General features: G+C 40.0%; 1 protein-coding gene across 2 annotated transcripts in view; it reads right to left on the reverse strand.

Moving 5' to 3' along the window:
* The window catches only part of JAM2 (junctional adhesion molecule 2), a 62,587-nt gene that overhangs the window by 21,869 nt on the left and 19,514 nt on the right, over positions 1 to 21,204 (reverse strand). For both annotated transcript variants that reach the window (XM_045085187.1, XM_045085186.1), the window contains exon 2: positions 4,830 to 4,895. In XM_045085187.1, the coding sequence (XP_044941122.1) occupies positions 4,830 to 4,895 (66 nt within the window). The remainder of the gene's footprint in view (positions 1 to 4,829; positions 4,896 to 21,204) is intronic.

Here is a 21,204-nt window from a genome sequence, read left to right on the forward strand (position 1 = left end):
ATTTTCCTAAATGCAATGACCCCGCTTCCCCTCACTCACAATGACCATGGAAGATGTGAAGTGATGGTATAGGTCATCCTCAGACGCTGAGTACTTACTGTTGTGTCCAGCATTGTTCTGGAGCTATATCAGTGAGCAAGACAAAGATCCGCATTCCTTCAGCTCTCACACTTTGCAGGGGGAGTCAGGCACACAAGAAATATCACAGGGGCACCTGGGTGGCTCAGTGGGTTAATCCTCTGCCTTCGGCTCAGGGTTCTGGGATCTCAGGGTTCTGGGATCGAGTCCTGCATTGGGCTCTCTGCTCAGCGGGGAGCCTGCTTCCCCCTCTCTCTCTGCCTGCCTTTCTGCCTACTGGTGATCTCTCTCTGTGTGTCAAATAAATAAATAAAATCTTTTAAAAAAACTGTTTAAAAGAAATATCATAAGGTGAATTAAATGCTACATCGGGAGGTAATGAGTGCTCTACTCTACTCTGTTTAGTAGAACAGGAGTGCTAGTGTGCAATTACAAAACACCTGAGTGGTCAGACTTCAACTCATTTAGAGAGTGACCCATCTGACTAAAGACTGAAAAAAAAAAGAAATTAGGATTCCTTAGAATGTGAGAACACATTTCCTAGAATTCGAAGTTGGAATTCACCATGTGTTTCTTTGGGACACTCCAAGCAAGTGTCCCAAAGGTAAACAGAGAAAGGCACTTGGTGCCCACAGGCTGCACCACAGTCAGTGCCTCGATCTGAAGGTGCCAACTCCGTGACCCCCATAACTGGGGGTCAGTAAGTCAGCTGGAACCATGGGGTCAATATCCAAGGATAAAGAACCAGATGAACTGAGAAGCTAACTACCATGGACTCTCCTCTCTATTTTCAGTTAAAATGCACGACCAGCATAATCTTATATGCAGCCCTTAGGATTATTATACCATAAGGTAGTAGTTTAAGGCACGGCCTTTTGGAGTCAGACCTCCGCCATACACTTATGTGTGCGCTGTTGGGAAAATTACTAACTGTTTTTGAACATTATACTCACATTTGTTTGTTTGTTTGTTTTTAAAGATTTTATTTATTTTGATAGAGATAGGGGGAAAGAGAGAGAGAGCACGAACAGGGTGAAGGGAAGGGGAGAAGCAGGCTCTCCGCTGAGCAAGGAGCCCGTTGAGGGGGGCTCAATCCCAGGATGCTGGGATCATGATCTGAGCCGAGGTCAAATGCTTGACCAACTGAGCCACTCAGGCATCCCTATCCTCACATTTGTTAAAAGAAAGAAAATAACAGTACTCATCTCATGAAGCCGTTGTGAGATTAAGTGAGGGAATACATTATTGGTACACTTGGGTGTCTGTGGTACTTCATACATAGCGTGTTCCATCAATGGTTATTATTGCTTTCACCCCTGAGAAACTTCTTTTAGTTGTAGTTGTAAGTACGCCTTGACATGATAGAAATCCTCACTTTCTACAACCCAAATTTACCTAAGAATCACTCAAATTTGAGCCAGCAGGATAGGATACAGACATAACTCCTATTTTTGCAAAACAAGGCATACTAAAGCATAAAAATGCTTCAAGTTCTTTTGTTAAGATGATTATTTCATTCTCAAAAATATGTTTCCTTTAGGTTGAGGAAAAGATGATTCTTTTGTTTAGAAAAAGCATATAAGCAGTAATATTTTCATGTAGCAAAACAGTCATTTTAGGAATCACATCGCTAGAAATCATTGTGAATTTTAATTTTTCTAGGATTCTGCTAATTATCTTCTGATTTTATTCTCTGTGCTCAGTTAAAAATCATCAAAATCTTATGTAATGCAAAAATAGAATTGCTACAACCAACACAGCTCTGAAAAATTACCAAGAAATTACTTCTGTGAAGAAAAGCGTGCTATTAAACTGATTCATAGCTCACAGTGTTGGACATTCTGCATAGAGGCTGCTCATATAATTTATAAGCATAGAAAAGCTGCTCTCACTTCGGTCTCGTTCTGTTCTTGGCACCACTACGGGAAGTGATACGAAACAGCAGTACTGCAAAGAAGGCATTAATTCATGATTTGTTGACATCAAAGAGACAAGAGACAAAAAAAAAAAAAAAAGAAAAGAAAGAAATGAATGAGGTGGAACATACCTACACATATACACAAATCACAAGATATTTTAGACTAACTAAAACCAAGCCACTGCATGAAATACGCTACTACTAAAAATGTGGAAGAAGATAGAAATTTATTTTTGCTTTAAGGAGAGCCAAGTTGGAACAACTGGGGCACATATAAAATAGAATCAGAATATACATCTTTTTCTTTAACAATGTTTTTATTCTATTTGAGAGAAAGAGACAGAGACAGAGAGCATGTGAGTGGGGGAAGGGGCAGAGAGAGAGAAGCAGACTCCACCTGAGGGCAGGACCCCTCCCACCAACGCCCCCACAATGTGGGGCTCTATCTCAGGAACCTGAAATCCTGACCTGAGCTGAAACCAAGAATCAGATGCTCAACCGACGGAGCCACCCAGGTGCCCCTATAATTCTTAATTAAAAAGAGCAGAAGGGAAACAAACAAACAAAAAATAAAAAATCGGGCGCCTGGATGGCTCAGTGGGTTGGTTAAACCTCTGCCTTCGGCTCAGGTCATGATCTCAGAGTCCCCGGATCGAGTCCCGCATTGGGGGGGAGGGGGTGTCTCTGCTCAGTGGGGAGCCTGCTTCCCTCTCTCTCTGTACCTGCCTCTCTGCCTACTTGTGATGTCTCTCTGTGTGTCAAATAAATAAATAAAATCTTTAAAAAAATAAATAAAAATAAAAAATACTTTTTCAGGAGTAAGACAAACATTTGGCTGCAATAAATTAAAGAAGGATTTTTTTTATATTAAAAAGAAAACACTCATTAGAAAATAATGTAAATGGCACAGGATTTTAGTTTGGAGTGATGGAAATTTTTGGAACTAGACAGAGGTGGGAGTTACACAACATTGCAAATGTACTAAATGCCACTGAACCATTCACTTGAATGTACTGGTTTTATGTTATGTGAATTTCACCTTACTACTTTTTTTGTGTGTGTGTTTTTTTTTTTAGTAATAGAAGATTGTAGAGTATAACTTTGGCATCTTAACTGAGATAACACGTCATAGGACCTGGGTGGTGGTGGAGGGGTTGGGATGTATATTCATGGTACCAGTTGGGCCCAACAGTGAGAACCTTCAGGAAAGTACAGAGTAGGACAATTCACTTCTTTTGTCCTTACAGAGTCCTGGCCCATCTTTCCCTCTCCCTGCGTGGTCCTTCTTTTGGCCTTTCTGGTCTCCTTTTTAACACCATATTCAGCCCTGTCTATCCCCTCTACAAGTGCTTCACAGCCCTACATCACTCCCAATCATTAATTTGTTCTTCCCACGTCTTTCCACTTAAAACTAATTCATGATAAAGAGTGAGTGTTTTTGACTTTATCATGTAATAGATTAGGAGCTCATTAATTGAAATAGTTGTTCTAGTCATTTGTTATCAAGTGATGTGTTACTTGTGAATGGCAGGCTGATTCTTATTGTAGCATATTTTTACTGACGAAACACATGTAATACTGTGGGCTGAGCACTATTATATTATAAGTACTATTATTAGTATTAGCTAAATACTAATTTACTTAGTTCCTTCCTACCCACAGCTCTATTCTTTAATATTTGTCTCTTTCCTTCAAACCTATCTCTTCCAACTCCAGGAACCTACGATGTGCCTGAAGACAAGAGCTCAGACACATTTAAGACTTGTTTCTTAAATGTTTACAATCTCCAGCTCAAACGAGCATCACACTTAGGATACGATAAATCTTCCGGTTGCCTAGTATTACTGTGTTCTGGGTAAAAGAGATTTCATAACAGTAGTAGGTGGTCAATATTTGAAACAAACTTATAAAAGCCCTTATAAAGTTCTCTTTGGGTATTAGAGGCTTTAATTTTTTAATCGTGGTTAAATACACGTATCTTAACATTTATCATCTTAACACTTTTTAATTTTTTACCATCTTCATGATTTTTAATAATTGAGTAGTGTTACGTATATTCACATTGTTAGGCAACCAATCTCTAGAACTTTTTCACTTTGCAGAAGTGAAATGTTACACCCATTAAACACCAACTCCCTACTGTAAATATATTTAAGAAGTTAAATACATAATAAGATGGCACCCCAAAATAATCTATATTAATGTCATCTTAAAAACATGAAGTAGAGGGGTGCCTGGGTGGCTCAGTCAGTTAAGCCTCTGCCTTTGGCTCAGGGCATGATCCCAGGGACCTGGGATCAAGACCCGAAGCAGGCTCCTTTCGCAGCGGGGAGCCTGCTTCTCCCTCTCCCACTCCCCTGCTTGTGTTCTGTCTCTCTCTCTATCTCTGTCAAATAAATAAATAAAATCTTAAAAAAAAAAAAAAAAAAAAGAACAGACTCTTTACCCCCCCCCCCAAAAAAAAACAAAAACGAAAAACATGAAGTAGAGTGGGGTTTGCAGCATTAATTTCCATTTACCACATCCAGCTGGCTGGAAACTTTGCAGGACCCTCCATTTACCAGTTCCACAAATTAGAAATTAGATCTGCTTTGCTGCAGATAATATACGCAATTAGAGGCCTTCTTTGTACATCGGGTCTTTCATCGAATGTCCAAAATTTCCACTGAGGCAGTGGAGAAAGTTCTCAAGTGGAAACAGCACAGAGCAGCATTTCGGAAGGAAGAATTAGTGTGAGGGAAGGCAGATAGTCCAACAAATAGATAACATCACACACGTCATACTTGTGAGTCATTTGAACAACACAGTCCGTGAGAAGCATAAGTTACTCTACCTTGATATTCTATCGCTGTGACCACTTGATGGTCTTTTGGGGCGGAGAATCCATAGGCCTTATGATCTGAAAAATTAAAACAGATAGGATAATTAAAATAGCACCAAAGACCACTTGTAAATGTTTGAATGGAATGCAACATTAAGGAAAACGGGCATAAAGTTTGCTGACTGTTTCACATATGCATAACCCATAAGTTTTAAAGTTATCAAAATAAGAAAAACCAAGTCAAACCATCTATGTCTCTTCCATTTTCTGTATTGTGGTTTTCTGCTCTCCTTTCCCAAAGCAAAACCCATTGATCTGTCAGGGCCCCAGGACAGACAACACAGTCTGACAAGCCTGACTGTGAAAGGCTTTTTTTTTTTTTTTTTTAAGATATATTTATTTATTTTAGAGAAAGTATGAGCAGAGGGAGGGGCAGAGGGTGAGGCAGAGAAGCACACTCCCCGCTGAGTGCAGAGCCTGAGTCTGGGCTAGATACCAGGACCCCGAGATCATGACCTGAGCTGAAACCAAGAGTCCAACGATTTGGAATGGACTGAGCCCCTCAGGAGGCCCCAGGCGGCTTTGTCCTTAATTTAGCCCAATATGCTCTAGCGCTTAAGGTATTGCCCCTTTAAGATAAAGGCTAATTATTTAAGGGTTTAAGTTGCTTTACAAACTTATCCCTGATTACACCTACATCATATAGAAATGGGTCATTTAACGTATTTTTGACTAGCAAAGGTACATATAACATATATTGTATATAAACCTTGGATATACACAGAATAGTCTATAGGATTGAAATGACTGACCAATTATGGTGGCTAATGTGATCTGAAAATAACATGACAACGACGATGAGCTCATCATCACTTTCATAAACTTAAACAGAAAATTTCATTTTTAAAAGATTTATTATTTATTTCAGGGGCGGTGTGCAGAGGGAGACAGATAATCTTAAGCAAGCTCCACAATGCATGTGCGCTGAATGTAACGACCCTGAGATCATGACCCTGAGAGCATGACCTCAGCTGAAACCAAAAGTCAGACCTTCAAGTGACCGAGCCAACCAGGCACCTCAACAACAGTTAACGTTTATTAAGCACTTTGGTGTTAGGCAACACTCCCAGTGCTTTGCAAACATTAACTCACTGAACTCTCACAACAATTCTCTGTGGTCCAGTACCATTATTTATCCGTCTGTTTTGCAGATGGGGAAACAGACCCAGAGAGAGTAATAAATTTTGGTCAAGGTTATACAAGTAGTAAGTAGTGGGGCTGGGATTTGAACTCATCCAGTAGCCCGAGTAGTTTATTACTGTAGGACCACACCGGCCCCACATGGTGTTTCCCCCAAGCTGACCTATGAGGAAGCACTGCAGATTAGCAAGGATGCCAGGTGGAAAGGTCCACTGATCTAATGAAGTTGGGATTTGGTGAGAAACTGGTGGTTATAAGGAAGGCTAAGGACTGGCTCTGAAGTACAGTGGGAAGATGGAAGCTGGGTGGCGGTAACTAGAGAAGTAGCACGTCATGGTCATCTCAGCCGGGAGGCTGTAGCTGAGGTTCCTCCATCTTGACACTATTCACAGTTGGAACCAGCTCATTCTTTGTTGTGGGGGGCTGCCCGGGGCACGGCAGGACGTTTTGTTGTATCCCTGGCTTCTGCCCACTGTGCGCCAGTAGAACCTCCATCTCCCCTATGGCAAATCCAAGTCATGACAACCAAAAATGTTTCCAGACCTTCTCAAACGCCCCCGGGGGGTGGGGGTGGGGAAATTATACGTGGTGGAAAACCACTGCTTTATACGTAACAGTGAGGCTGCTTTGAAGAACAAGGAATAGAAATAAATACATTAAAGAAGGACCAAAAAACCATGAGTTCAAGGACTTAAAAAAAAGTTCCTACGAGATCAGGATTTCTTGGGTATGAAATAATGTATTACATTTCTGGGAAGGAGAGAAAAGTGTTTCACATAGCATGCCATCTTTGATTTATTCATCTGTAGGGACACTGACATGTAAATTATGACACTGTGCTCCTAAGGAATACATGCTATTTGGGAAAAAAATTTTTTTCTTTTTCTCTGCCTTAGAAGCCTGGACAGCAAACATAATTGTGAATGAAATGAAAACTCTTAGAAACCTACAGGCCTCAAGTGTCTAGTTCTCCCATCTAACGTTGTTCAACGATACTCAGGTTCTGTATCTCTAAATTGCAAACCTCTTCACTAGACACATCGGCAAAGCTGGTGTCTATTGGGAAGAATGTAGAACTGGGCTGATTGCTTTTATTGACAACTGTAAAGCTGTGCGTATAAAGAAGGGACCTACGTGGCCCAGTTTAGAGAGATGACAGGTCACCAAAGAGTGATTTCAAAATACAACTTCTGTTTGTGTATTAAAAAAACAAAAAACAAAAAACTACGAAAGGGTCCAAGACAACTTTTTAAGTATCCCCTTTTCCCTTTTCCATATATTCTGCCACATACCAGACTATGTCCCATAATCCTCTGAACCTCACCCTCGCCCCATAAGCCTTTCTTCTCCAGTTCCCCCTCTCCTTCCCCAGTTTTATTTTGTAGATCGTAAAGAGGTCCAGATTCCCAGAGGGAGGGAAGACACTACGCTCGCCAAGCCAGGAAAGCCAGGACCTCCTGCGTTCATTCTGTGTTATACCTACATTTAAATGACACGATCGCGGAACATTTATCCGATGATTCCGATTCTAAATCATTATTCTGTGAAACTTTCAAAGCACACTTTGAAAAAGCCTCTTTTCTTCTTTAGCAATGTGTAAATTAGTGCCCGTAGAGAAGTTCTGATTGTGACAAGCATTTCTCATGATTTTTTAACTCTTTTCGTTGATTTGTTTTAGACAGAACAATGAAGACTCATATTCCCTAGAAACCAGTTGAGGGGAAAATCTGGACAAAATAGAAAAAGATAATCTTTGTTCCCTCCACATCATCATATCTTTGAACTTTTCAAACCCTGCACTGCCTACTGAGAGTGTTTATTTTCTTCGGCTGGCTTGGGTCGTCTTTCATTTGAGGCGAATGTTAGTCCGATCTGACATTGGAGGATTCAGGACTGGGTCCAAATATTTTCCCCTTTTCTCAGTTCCAGTTTCTTACTTGCTAAAACACCCTTAAAGAAAAATTTCTTAAATTTTCAAAAATCACTTTAAAAGTTCTATGTAAAAAACGGCTATTAACTCAGGGATTTTATTAATTTCTTCAGAACTTTCATATGTATATGTTTGAATAGAAAAAAAAAATGTCCCAAACACCAAAAAAGAGAAGATTCACTGAATTGACAAAACTATGAATGCAAAGCAACTATAAAGAGGATTGGTTTTAGTAAATTAACAAATAAATACTATTTCTTGGTACCTGAATATTTATTTCTATGATTTTAAGTGTTTTCTAGCTATGCTGCTTTGTCTGGTTCTATTTACTTCAAGGTTTGCTTTTTAATCAAGTAAAACCACTTAAAATGTGTGGTCACCTATGATGAATTTATTTAAACAGAAAGTTCTGAATCTTAAAAAAATAATTATACATTATAAGATTTCTTTCTTGTTTTTAGCCTTTCTGGTCTTGGAATTCAGTTGTGTGTGTGTGTGTGTGTTTTAACTTGAACCCAATGACTTTATGAAAACAAAATGTTGGATTTTGTACCAACATTTCACTAGCAGATGTTGGGAAGAGTCTCTGCTGGCTGCTTTCTTGACTGACTTTTATTTTTTCTTCACCTTTCCAGAGTGAGTTAAAAAAGAAAACAAACAAAAAATCGTCATAGAGGTCTGCTAGTTGAGGTCAACAATTGTTTTAAAGTTAGCTACAAAACATCTTTAATAGTTTTGGATGCGTTCCAAAATCATGGGCAGAAGTTCATAAAATGAGGTTAAGAGATGATTATTTCCATAACTGCTAGCAACTCCAAGTCAAGTAATCCCTAACAAAACAAAATTTTTTGTGTTTCTTCACCCTTGATTCTAAGAATAAAATTTCTTATGTTGTCTATCAATCATCTAAAATATTCTTGTGTGACCAAGGATCATTTAGTATGACTAAGAATAAATATTTATATTTATACCACAATTTTTAAATCTACTATGAGAGTAGTATTTAAAGTAACACTTTTAATTGGAAACATGATGAGGGAAAATTGATGTGTTACAGAGGAGCACATTACAGAGTATCATGATAAAAGCAAGTTATAAAAACCATGGATATGAGTTATTTTGTAAGTTTTCAAAAATGAAAATTAATAGCCATGTGGTTTTGAACATCACTAATAAACAATTATTGTATTAACAAATATAGAAAAGATGTACAGGGCTAGTAGTAACATAAAATAATATTACCCAGCATTTATTTATTTATTTTTTAAAGGAGACTTTTAATTTTTTATTTATTTTTACATTTTTTTAAAAGGACGCTTTTTTTTAATATTTGCAATTTTAAAATTTAAATTCAATTAATTAACCTACAATGTAGTATTGGTTTTCGATGTAGAGTACTTTCAGTATTTATTATGGATAAATCTTTATAGGGTCAAATGTATCCCATTGAAGTAGGAATCAGGAGTTAGGTTAATATACTCATCTATCTCACTATGATTCGACCATAGTAGGTCTAGAGAGTAGGGAGAGGGGGAGAGGGTAGGCGGAAGGAGAGAGAAGGAGATAGGAGGTCAAGAGAGAAGAAGACAGAGAAAGAAACAGAGACCTGTCCTTCTAGCCTCTCACACTGGACATTCTGGCCCTTCTTTCCTTTTTTTTTTTTTTTTTAATATTTATTTCTTTATTTGAGAGAGCGAGCGAGCATGTGAGCAGGGGGAGAGGGAGAGAAGCAGACTCCCCGCTGAGCGCAGAGCAGGGCTAGATCCCATAAACCTGGGATCATGATCGGAGTCAAAACCAAGAGCCAGTTGCCAAACGAATGAAGCCACTCAGCCAATCCTTCGGGCCCTTTTAATGAGAGAAAGGGAAACCATACCGAAATGCATGGAAAAATAAAAGATCTGCTTGGCTTTAGAGCTACCCATCGCTGGTGTTCTGGTGAGTTAATGATGACCTAAACAATTAAAGAGTGATTTTGACTATGAATAAATTTTCCCCTTAAGAACCTAGCATCTAAGTAAGATGTGACTCTTTTGTGTTAAAATCCTCACTGGACAGATATGACCACTGGGAGAGGTCCTTGCTCAGGGTCACAACGCTAGAATGCAGAGAAGCAAAGATACTCATTTACATCTAGTTACTCTGGTTCCTTTCCCCCTCCCCCCCCATTCTCGGATTGGCACAAGGCAGTGTGGAGAAAGACATACCAAACACTACTCTGTTAGATGCTCTGAAGATGGCTTCACACCCATTTTCTTTTTTTTTTTTTTAAGATTTTATTTATTTATTTATTTGACAGAGAGAGATCACAAGTAGACAGAGAGGCAGGCAGAGAGAGAGGGAAGCAGGCTCCCTGCTGAGCAGAGAGCCCGATGTGGGACTTGATCCCAGGACCCTGAGATCATGACCTGAGCCGAAGGCAGCGGCTTAACCCACTGAGCCACCCAGGTGCCCCTTCACACCCATTTTCAATCTTCAGGGTAAAGATATTGTGCAGAGAGTATATAATGAATTGTCATTTTAGCAGAAAAATGTTAATGGGCAAATATTTATGGAGACTGGACAAGTAATTTGAATAACACTTGTATATTTATTAAATACTGAACAAAGATGGTATGTCTCCTCCTCTTTTCTGGTTTTCTCTTCTTTCTTTTTTTTTTTTTTTTTTTTTTTTTTTTTTTAGTAATTTGAGTTGAAAAAGAATCGTATTTCAGAATTGCATACACAGTTGTTTTCATATAAGTTATATGCTTTAGTAAATTTAGGAAAATGTTCAAGGCTTTCTGTTACCCAAACAGCTGAATGATTAAATTTGGGGGGGTGATATTAGATAGATTCCATTATTAGATGAAATAAAGGAACTAAATTCTTACAGTAAAATAGATTCTCAAAAAAAATTTTAAAGTGTTCTTCAAGCACATCTTCGAATTTAACAGTGTCCTGTGGTATCAGAAAGCCATCAACAGCTAAATTTCTCACCAGGTACTCCCCACAAGGACATGAGACAAGCAATTTTAGGATTCTGAGATCTTTCTTTAATATTCCCTAAGTGACAATCTCAGCCACACACAATTTGTTCACGACTGGCGTTAACTATAGATTTTAGATAGATGACAATCGTCAACTCAAATCGAGTAGATTCTCAAGACAAGATGCAGGAATGTCATCTTCCAAAACAGATGCTAACAAAAATCACACACTCAATGGAAGACAGGGATGGTGACCATTGGATGTTCTGACTGGTTCTCCCTAAGATTAAGATGCCAAGAAGCAATGGCCCCAAAACTTGATTAGTATAAAACAAGACTACTAAAGTAGTCAGATATCAAAATAGACACATGGTGTTAAGGTAAAGAATACAAAAATGAAAAACGTAAAGATAATAAACCTGAGTGTCTCTCCTCACTAATTGACTCATGTGGTCTGGACTGTGTCTTGGCACATCCTTTTCTTTTCTTTTCTTTTCTTTTCTTTTTTTAAAGAATTTTTATTTATTTGACAAAGAGAGGGAGATCACAAGCAGGCAGAGAGAATGTCAGTAGAATTCTACCATCTACCAAGCTCTTTCCACACTGAGCCTACACAGATGTTTGTTTTAAGCTCTTGGTACCTCCAGTGTCTTATTTCTCTGCTTTACTGAATGAATTTGGGGAACCACTTTGATGCATCCCATGTTTTCATTTTTGAAAGCGCAAACATGCAGTAATGGATACCAATTGAGTTTTACAGGGATCAGCACAGAATGTCAAACATATTCTCTAATATTCCTAATCCGTCAAATTTATAATCTGCAAATGAAGTTATCTTTGCATTTCTTAGAGGAAGATAGAGCACTGCTAATGTCTTAAATCTTTTTTTGAATCAGAAGGTTTATAAAATGTAATGAATAAACATATAAAGGAAGGAGGACTGACCGTGAATTTAATGAGGTGTAAGTTTTGGAGCTCTCCCTTGCATGAGCACCTCCAGAGGCCCTGACGGTGAAGTGGGGGGCCTAGCAATAGGTGCATATTTTGTAAAACTTGCAAGAATAAGGAGCGCCTGGGTGGCTCATTCGGTTAAGTATCCGATGCTTGATCTCAGCTCGGGTCATGATCTCAGGGTTATGAGATCAAGCTCCGCATTGGGCTCTGCATTCGGCATGCGTATACTTGAGATTCTCTCTCTCTGCCCCTCCCCAACCCAGCGTTCCTGCACACTTTCCCTCTCTAAAAAAACAAAAAACAAAAAACTTTCAAGATCAGATTTTTGGGGATACAGTTTTTCTTTTTGTTTTTTTAAATTTTTTTATTTTAAAGATTTTATTTATTTATTTGACACAGACAAAGAGAGATCACAAGTAGAGAGGCAGGCAGAGAGAGAGGGGGAAGCAGGCTCTTTGCTGAGCAGAGAGCCCAATGTAGGGCTCTATCTGATCACCCTGAAATCATGACCTGAGCTGAAGGCAGAGGCCCAACCTACTGGGCCAACCAGGCATCCCAAGATACAATTTTTCTTAGTGAGGGCTCTAATTATCTTTGCACAAAATGATGGGCTTCTTCTTATTAACAAGTTTATTTAGCTTTCTGGACTTGACCACTTATAGTAAAGAAAGTGACCTCCAGAGTTCACTGCCTAATAGTTCAACCTTCAAAATACTAAGGATTTTATATGACCAACAACTTAGCACTTCCCTCCCTCTTAAACTTCACTCTTACAATATGGCGGTTGTATGAATTTAATTTTTCAACTCTCCTGCTGGAGGATGGCTCATAAAAGCTTTGGCCCTTCCAGTTCATACATATGTTACTAATTAAATTCTATTACCATAAATGGTTCCAGAAGATATTCGAAACCTAAGGGAAACTCTCCCAGCTTATTGTTGCTTCACGTTTCCTTTGATTAGTCTTCAGGAAGCCAAAGGAACAAGAACGATTTATTTTGAAATGCTGACCATAGAAACAATGGTTTGGCAGTGCTTAGCTGTCATATTTTACAACTGTCAGGTAAGACCCCTCAGAATTAATTACCCTAATTTCTCAGGTGCTTTACAAACAGGAACTAGAATTTCCCCCTTCTCTTTCCACAAAGACAGTTCCTTGACTCACTCTTCTTATTTCAAAACTGGTTCTACACATCCAACACCAAAACCAACTCGTCAGGGTCAATCACCTAGACCAGTAAAAGAAATGGTTTAATGAAAATCTGTGTTATGGGTTGAATGTTTGTGTTCCTCCCCCCAAATCTGTGTGTTGAAATCCTAATGGCCAGTATGTTAAGATTAGGAGGTGGGGACATTTGGGAGATGATTAAGTAGGTCATGGATGGAGTCTTCAAGAATGGGAATATCGCCCCTATGAAAGAGACTCCAGAGATCCCCATCTCAGCCAACCGAGGACACGACAAGAGAGCTGCAGCTTGTAAGCAGGAAGTAGGCTCTCACCAGACACGGAATCTGCCAGCACCTTGTCTTGGAATTTCTAGCCTCTAGCCTCCAGAACTGCGAGAAATAGATATTTGTTTCTGAGCCACCCGGCCTATGGTATTTTCGCTCTAGCAAACTAAGACGATCTGCCTACATTCCAATCTGAGCTGCATCCTGAGCAGGTCAGGAAATGAGCACGTGCCAGGAGAGATCCAATTTTCGAAACTTTTTCAGACAAAGCATTTACAAAATGGACAAAGATAATTGTGTCCAAAAATGGTGTCTAAAAGTGTAACTGGCACAAAAAAACTAAATGGAATTGTTGTCGGATATCCCAGGTAGCATGAGGAGGACTACATTGGTCACAAAATCCACCAGATACTTTGAAATGCTGTAGAGGTAACCCTAGCATGTCCTACTTTGCTGAGGTGGTGTCAGACCTGGCTTCTCACCCAATGGGAGAAAGCACTCAACAGCACTGCACCACCGCCAGCAGCACCATTTTCAACAGCTTGGCTTTTTGATTAAATATCTGAAATCAAACAAAAAGCAACATGAAAGTCCAGATGGGTGAAGAAAGGGTTATCTCTTATAAAGGTGGCCCAAGACTTTATCACAGCTGGGGACAGAATCGGTCCTTGTCTTCAGGAAGTCACAGCTGATAGAGATTAAAGGAGACCCCCTAGCTTTGAATACCCTGTGCTCTGAATTACTGGTCACATCGCCTGGGGCAAGTTACAGCCTTAACCTTCCAAACCTCAGTTTCCACTGAAGTAAAATGCACCTACCAGCGCCTTCCCTAATGGGTTACAAGATTAAATAAAGCATGTAATGGCTTGGCCTACTTCCTGGCCTGCAGCAGACTCTCTACAAATACTCGCCTCTCAGCTCTCAGCTCTCCCCTCTCACGACAGTGCGTTTTATCCAATGGGACGATGCAAGCGGAGTGTTTTACAAACGATTCCGCACTAATCATGTATTCGGATGATAGCTAGCACAGAATGCGTTGCCAGGGTTCTGTATTTTTCTCCTTTCTTTAAATGATTTACATGATGTCTTCATTACAGTGGCTGCTCAGAGTGGCAAGTCCTGGGTTTAAATTCGACCTCCGCTGTATCTTTGCTGTGACACATTTGGGTCAGCTACAGCCTCTTTGGGCTCTGCCTCGTCCTCTGTAAAACACGATAAATGATGGCGACGCCTTCCCTAACTACTTTTATTGACACAGTTCACCCCGCCCTTCACCTTGAGAGCACCTTCTACACGTAGCATCCAGGACCGCACACTTCCTAGCTTTCCTTCCCACAGGTCTGACCTTGGTCACCTCCTCTTCTCTGCCTAGGCTTCCTCCATTAATGCGGTCATCCAGACTCACGGCATTGAACACCCTCAGATACTAACAATTCCCAAATATATATCTATCTCCGGTCGAGGCGTCTCTGTTGAACTCTGGACTCAGATTCAAATGCCTATTTAACTCTCTCGCTTAAAGGTTTAACAGACATTTCAAACACTATGTCCAAACCTCATCTTTCCTTCTGTATCTGCCCCACTTACCCCAACTCAGATGATGGCAACTCTGTTCTTTCAGTGGTTCCGGCCAAAAAGTTTGCACTTATCCTTAATGATTCCAGTTACCATTGCCTGGATCCAATTCATCAGCAAATCCTATTAGCTCTACCTTCAAAATGCATCCAGAACTACCTCTTACTACGTCCATTGCCACCACTCGGAGCGCCATCATCTCTGCCTGGATCCTTGCAACAGACTCCTGACTGGCCTTCTACTCTATCCAGTCCCTCTAAAATCTGATTTCAATGCATTCTAGAGAGATGCGTTAAAATACTAGATTGGATCATGGCACTTTTGCTCAAAACCTTCCATCAGTTATCCATTTTCCCAGTGCAGACACCCTTACATTGGCCTGGAAATCCTATGCAATCTGGCCTTGCTTCCTTTCCACCCCCTTTCCTCAATTCCTCCCTCTCTCTGCTCCAGGGACACTGGCCTCCTTCCTCATCCTCAAAATAGGCCAAGCTTGACTGTTCCTTCTTCCTGAAAGACTCTTCCTTCAGATGTCTATGAACTCTCTTACTTCTTCAAGTTTTTGCTCAGAGGACAGACACCTCCTTAATGAAGTCTACTCTGGCCACCCTCTTCCGTATTGCAACCCTACCTCCCTCTGAACTTTTTCCTTCCAAACTCCCTGATTTCCTTAATCCTGATTTTTCTTTTTTCCATAGAACCCATCACCTTCTAACACACTTTATGATGTACTTATGCACTGAAGGCAGGGAGCTTTATTTTCTGATCTATACCCCCAGGGCCAAAAATTACTTGATTTGTAGTAGATAATAGCAACTATTTGCCAAATGAATGGAAACAAAGTTAATAATGGAGAAAATGGAAACAGAATATAAAGAGCTATGCTTAATTTTTTGAATGAAGGGACGAGTTGCACAAAATTAATCAATCAACGATTCTGAAGCAGCTAATTTTGAAGTCAAAAACACTGCATCACAACATCACTGTGCAGAATTAATTTTCATATTGTGCTGCAGCAAAAAAGTACATAGTAGTAGCAGTATGAAGTATGTGGAAGCGTTACCTAAAATGTGATTTTAAAGCCATAAATCACTGTTCCTATTTTTAAAAATATCCATTTTAAAAACTCTAATTTTAATAACACAAGGTGAGTTCTTTTTTTTTTTTTCTTTTTAAAGATTTTATTTATTTATTTGACAGAGACACAGCACGAGAGGGAACACAAGCGGGGGTAGGGGGCGGTGGGAGAGGGAGAAGCAGGCTTCCTGCCGAGCAGGGGGCACAATGAAGGGCTCCATCCCAGGACCCTGGGATCATGACCTGAGTCAAAAGCAGCCACTTAACAACTGAGCCACTCAGCACCCCATAGTGAGAGGTTTTATTTTTTAAAGTAAAACTACTTGTTTTAAAAGTTTTAATATATAATTTAAAACAGCATTTTGGTTAATTTTGTGTCCTCTTGGATGGGCCAGAATGCCAGATATGGGGTCAAACATTATTCTGGATGTTCCTGTGAAGGTGTTTTTGGATGATGTTAACATTTAAGTGGCTAGACTTTGAGTAAAGCAGATTACCCTTCATAACGTGGGTGGGCTTCATCCCATAAGGTGAAGGCCTGAACAGAACAAGAGAATGACCTCCCTTGAGCAAGAGGGAATCTGTCAGCAGACAGCCATTGGCCTTGAACTGCAGCACTGACTCTTCCTGGGTCTCCAACCTGTGGGCCCACACTGCAGATTTTGGACTTGCTCACCTCTCTGATCCCATGAGCCAAGTCCTCAAAATAAGTCTTTTTATTTAAAGCCACTCCCTATTGGTTCTGTTTCTCTGGAGAACTCCAATACAAGCATCATATTGAATTACTGTAATAAATTAATTTGGGGGTGTCTAATACAAGGGTGCTTTGTATCTTAGGAGTTCTTTGTGGAAGTTCAGCAATACACTATAATTTTTAAAAATGCTCACAGTCATTTATATCCCAAGAATAGTGACCTAGAACAACCTTGTGTAGTCAGTTGTTCTCCTTTAAGCCTTAACAAACACCGTCCTCTGAGCCACGTCTATATCCTCAAGGACAACGGATAGTCTTCCTTATCCTTTTCACACAGCCTTCACTTGGAGGGGAGGTGTGCATAGGAGTGAAGCCTCCGTCTCCTCTCCATTAAAAGTCTATCCAATATTTAAGACCTCTCCTAAGTCTCACCACTTCTAGAAAGTTCTCCTGTCAGAGCACCAGGGCAAGGGCTCCTCGCTCAGCAGGGAGCCTACTTCTCCCTCTTCCTCTTGTCCTCCTGCTTGTCCTCACTCTCTCTTCTCTCTCGCAGTCAAATAAATAAATAAATAGATAACAACTTAAAAAAAAGTTCTCCTGCCAAAACTCTAAGTAACATCTTGACAAAATCCACTTTGATAAAATTAAATAGCCTTTTATGATTTGTCACATTTGACAGTTTTTGCGACAACATTCTCTCCCCGTTCTCATCTCTGATGCTCCTTTCCTGTCTCCTCTCCCTGAGACTGGCCTCTGACTTTTAGAAAGATGAGGGTTCCATGGCCATAAAGGTTTGGGAAACATCCAGTTGGTAAGTTAAGCGCGGGTGCTTGACTGGCTCAGTCGGTAGAACACGTAACTTTTTTTTTTTTTTTTAAGATTTTATTCATTTATTTGACTGAGAGAGAGAGAGAGAGAGTACAAGCAGGGAAAGTAGCAAGCAGAAAGAGAGGGAGAAGCAGACTTCATCATCAGGCAGGGAGCCTGATGCTGGGCTCCATCCCAGGAAGCGAGATCATGACCTGAACCAAAGGCAAATGCTTAATTGACTGAGCCACCCAGGTGCCCCAGAACAGGCAACTCTTGATATTGAGGTTGTAAGTTCGAGTCCCATGTTGGGTGTAGATATTACTTAAAAATAAAATCCTTGAAAAAAAAGAGTTAAAATTCTCTAGTATAGGGGTTACTAGAGCTTTTGGCATGCTAAGGAGCACTGTGATTCTCCAAGGGGAACCATAACTTACAGCATGAACCGTGGAATAGAGTTAGAATAAAGCCGAAGGGAAAGTTCTGTAGAAGACCAAGAAGAGGTAATCAGAGAAAAAAGAAAAACTAGGGCAGAATGATGTCATGGAAGTCAGGGGTGGGCAGACTTTCAAGGAGCGAGCGTCAACAATATTGGATGTTCCGGAGAGGTCAAGTAAGGTTTTAACTGAAAGTAAGCTGTGAATTTAGAGGTCAGTAAATCACTGGTGATACAATGATGGCAATTCAGTGGCATGGCAAGGGAGCACTCTGTAGTGGGCTGAGGGGTCATTACAAAAACGGAGATGAATACAGATCACCGATTCAAGAATTTCATTACAGGATCATGGTGAGCTCTTTCCCACAGCAATTGTAGAGGCTCGAACATGTTTGTAGCCCATGATGGGAGAGCTGGCAATGAAGATAAGCGAAGATGGAACAAAGGACCCAAGGAGACTGGAGGAGTATCATCCTGAGCACGGGGAAGAAACGAGCTTCTGGGGGCAGAGGGAAATTTTGGTTCAGGAGGGAAATTGCTAAAGATGGACACGAATGTGCACAGGTATGAATTCATCGGCTTCTCTCCTTTATGAGGTACCTTCTCACAATATAATCCGGTTATTTATTTATTTTTAAGATTTTATTTATTTATTTGAGAGAGACAGAGAGAGGCAGAGGAAGAAACAGACTCCCCGCTGAGCAAGGACTCTGATGTGGGGCTCGATCCCAGGACCCTGGGATCATGACCTGAGCCAAAGGCAGACGCTTAAACGACTGAGCCACCCAAGCGCCCCACAACCTGATCTTACTGAGCTTCCTTCAGAGGCTTCCCCCCCTGCCTTCAGGACGAACGCCAAATTCCTTCAAATAGCCTTTCAGAACTGGCTTGTCTTTCCAGCCTCCCCCTCAATCACTGACCCCCACAGGCTCTGTGTTCAAGTCCTCCCCCACACCCAGAGGGCTCCCACTGCTCTTTGAACACCACAAGTCTTTCCATCCTCTACTGTCCCTGGAATCCTCTCCTTCCAACCCTCGCCTGACAAATGGGGAACGTCCATAGATAATCCAGTGCCCCACTCAAACATCATGAAAGGCAAAGCCTTCCCCAGTCCCTTCTATCCTTCTGTACACAGCCCTTCTCTATCTGATGCAGCCCTTTTTAGAAACCTTTATTATTTTTTATTACAAACTATCTTTGACATATCTGTGTCTTCCATTGAATAGCATCCGAAACATGACACTGTTAGGAACTGTGTGACACATTTGTACCTACATCGTGCTTCACACACAATTAGAGATAATTAAATGTCTGTTCCAAACAAAACTGAACAGGTCTTGTCTTCAAATACGATGTATAAACTTTTTTAGTATATTTTATAAATAATATATTTACATAGAGCATGAAATATATTTTAAAGATGGAAAAAAAGATGGTATAAACTACGTATCTTTGTAATTTAGCACACTGCTTAGCACACTAGACCCACAAATACTAGGTGAACTAAAATACAATACTAGGCTTTAGTGATACTTTAATAACTCTTTGATAATATTAAAGTTTATAGCCTCTTTGCATGAAAATCTAAAAGTAACTTTCACATTGCATGACTCTAAACTACCCTCACTCTAATTACATATAAAAGGAAAAAAACGACATATTTGAGTGAAACATGGGTGCATATGAACAGTTATTCTTCAGTGCATTCTACAGAGTCATTATTTTAATATTTTTCTCCCATTTAATTTTTTCTCTTGTATCAGCTAAAAATGAACCCTAGGAAGGGAAAAACTGCTTCCCTAAAAATAGAATATAAGTTTCCTGTCCTTCACAAACTGAAGAATTTACTGCAGTAATGAAATACATGTAATTTGCATCCATTTATTTTAATTGGTTGGTTTTCAGCACTACCAGAATCTCTTTTTCTTTCCTTCTTTAAAGCGTTTATTTATTTATTTGAGAGTGAGAGAGCATGAGAGACAGAGAGAGAGCGTGAGTGAGCGCGCGTGCGCGCGTTTGGGAGCAGGAGGAATGGGGGAGGGGCAGAGGGAGAGGGAGAAGCAGACTCCCTGCTGAGGAGGGAACCCAGGATCCTCACTCAGATCATGACCTGACCCATAGGCAGACACATCACCAAGTGAGGCACCCACCCACCCCAGACCTCTTTTTCTAATAAATTTTTCATTGCCCCTTTACTGTCCTGAAACAAAATTTATGGGTAATATAACATTTTCCATGTGCATATGTGTATATATGCATACATATAAATATATATAAACATGTATAAAATTTGGAAAACTTAATATAGTGTTCCTTTAATATCAAAGAGAAACGAAAAGAAAGCAATATATAGTAAAATATTATATATTTTGATTTATAAATGTTCATACATGAGTCTGCTAGAATACACAATATTGAAAAATTCTGGTATTAGTCCATACTTACAATGTTAAGCTGGATTTAAGAGAAAAAGACCTGAAGCCATTCCAAATGGTACAGGAAAATAAAAAACAGGCTCACTGTGGATATTTACTTATGCATTAAGGCTGTGCAAAAAAAAAAAAAAAAATCCGTTTACAGCTAAATTAGTGTAAGTCATAGGCTCAGATCATTATAAAGATTTCACTTATTTGAACATGATATGGGGCTTGGTTGCAGGATGAAGGAGGAAGGGTGAGGGGCACAGGGAAGTTCTTCATTTTGCAATACTGTCTGGCACACAGATATTGATCGGCTCTGGTCCCTGCCCAGCAAGTGTACAGCACCCACCATCATAGTGACAATCAAATGGGTCCCCAGAACTCCGTAACACTCCCTGGGGCAGTAACACCCATTGGTAGCTCCCCGTCGAATTCCTTGAACACAGACTCAGCTAATAAAAACCTGAAAGCTTTCATGGAAACCATTACAAACTGGATATTCTCCACTTACACAGCTGATGTGGCCTATAAATGGCCTTAAAGTTGATTTTTTAAGGGTAAACCTATGATCTCCCATGTTCCACTGGTGGTATTAGTTCTCACTATAAAACTACAAAGGAGATATTGGAGAGGACACAGGATTTATTGAGGCCGTTTTGGTATCGTTTGCTGGCTTTTCAATTCTGTAATTTTCTCTTACCTCTTGATTTTTTAATTACTCCCTGCTCCAAGTCTAAGCCCAATATAATTCTGCCTACTCACAATATGCTGTATTCCAAAGGATAACACGTTCAGCTAGAAACGTTTAACCAATTTTGATGATCTAACTGGGATAATTGGTCTCTTAAGTTTTCTTAACTGTCAAGAATAGTAT

Source organism: Mustela putorius, unplaced genomic scaffold (genome assembly GCF_011764305.1).
Source record: "Mustela putorius furo isolate JIRA1106 unplaced genomic scaffold, ASM1176430v1.1 tig00000832_pilon_pilon_pilon, whole genome shotgun sequence".
NCBI classification, from domain to species: Eukaryota; Metazoa; Chordata; class Mammalia; order Carnivora; family Mustelidae; genus Mustela; species Mustela putorius.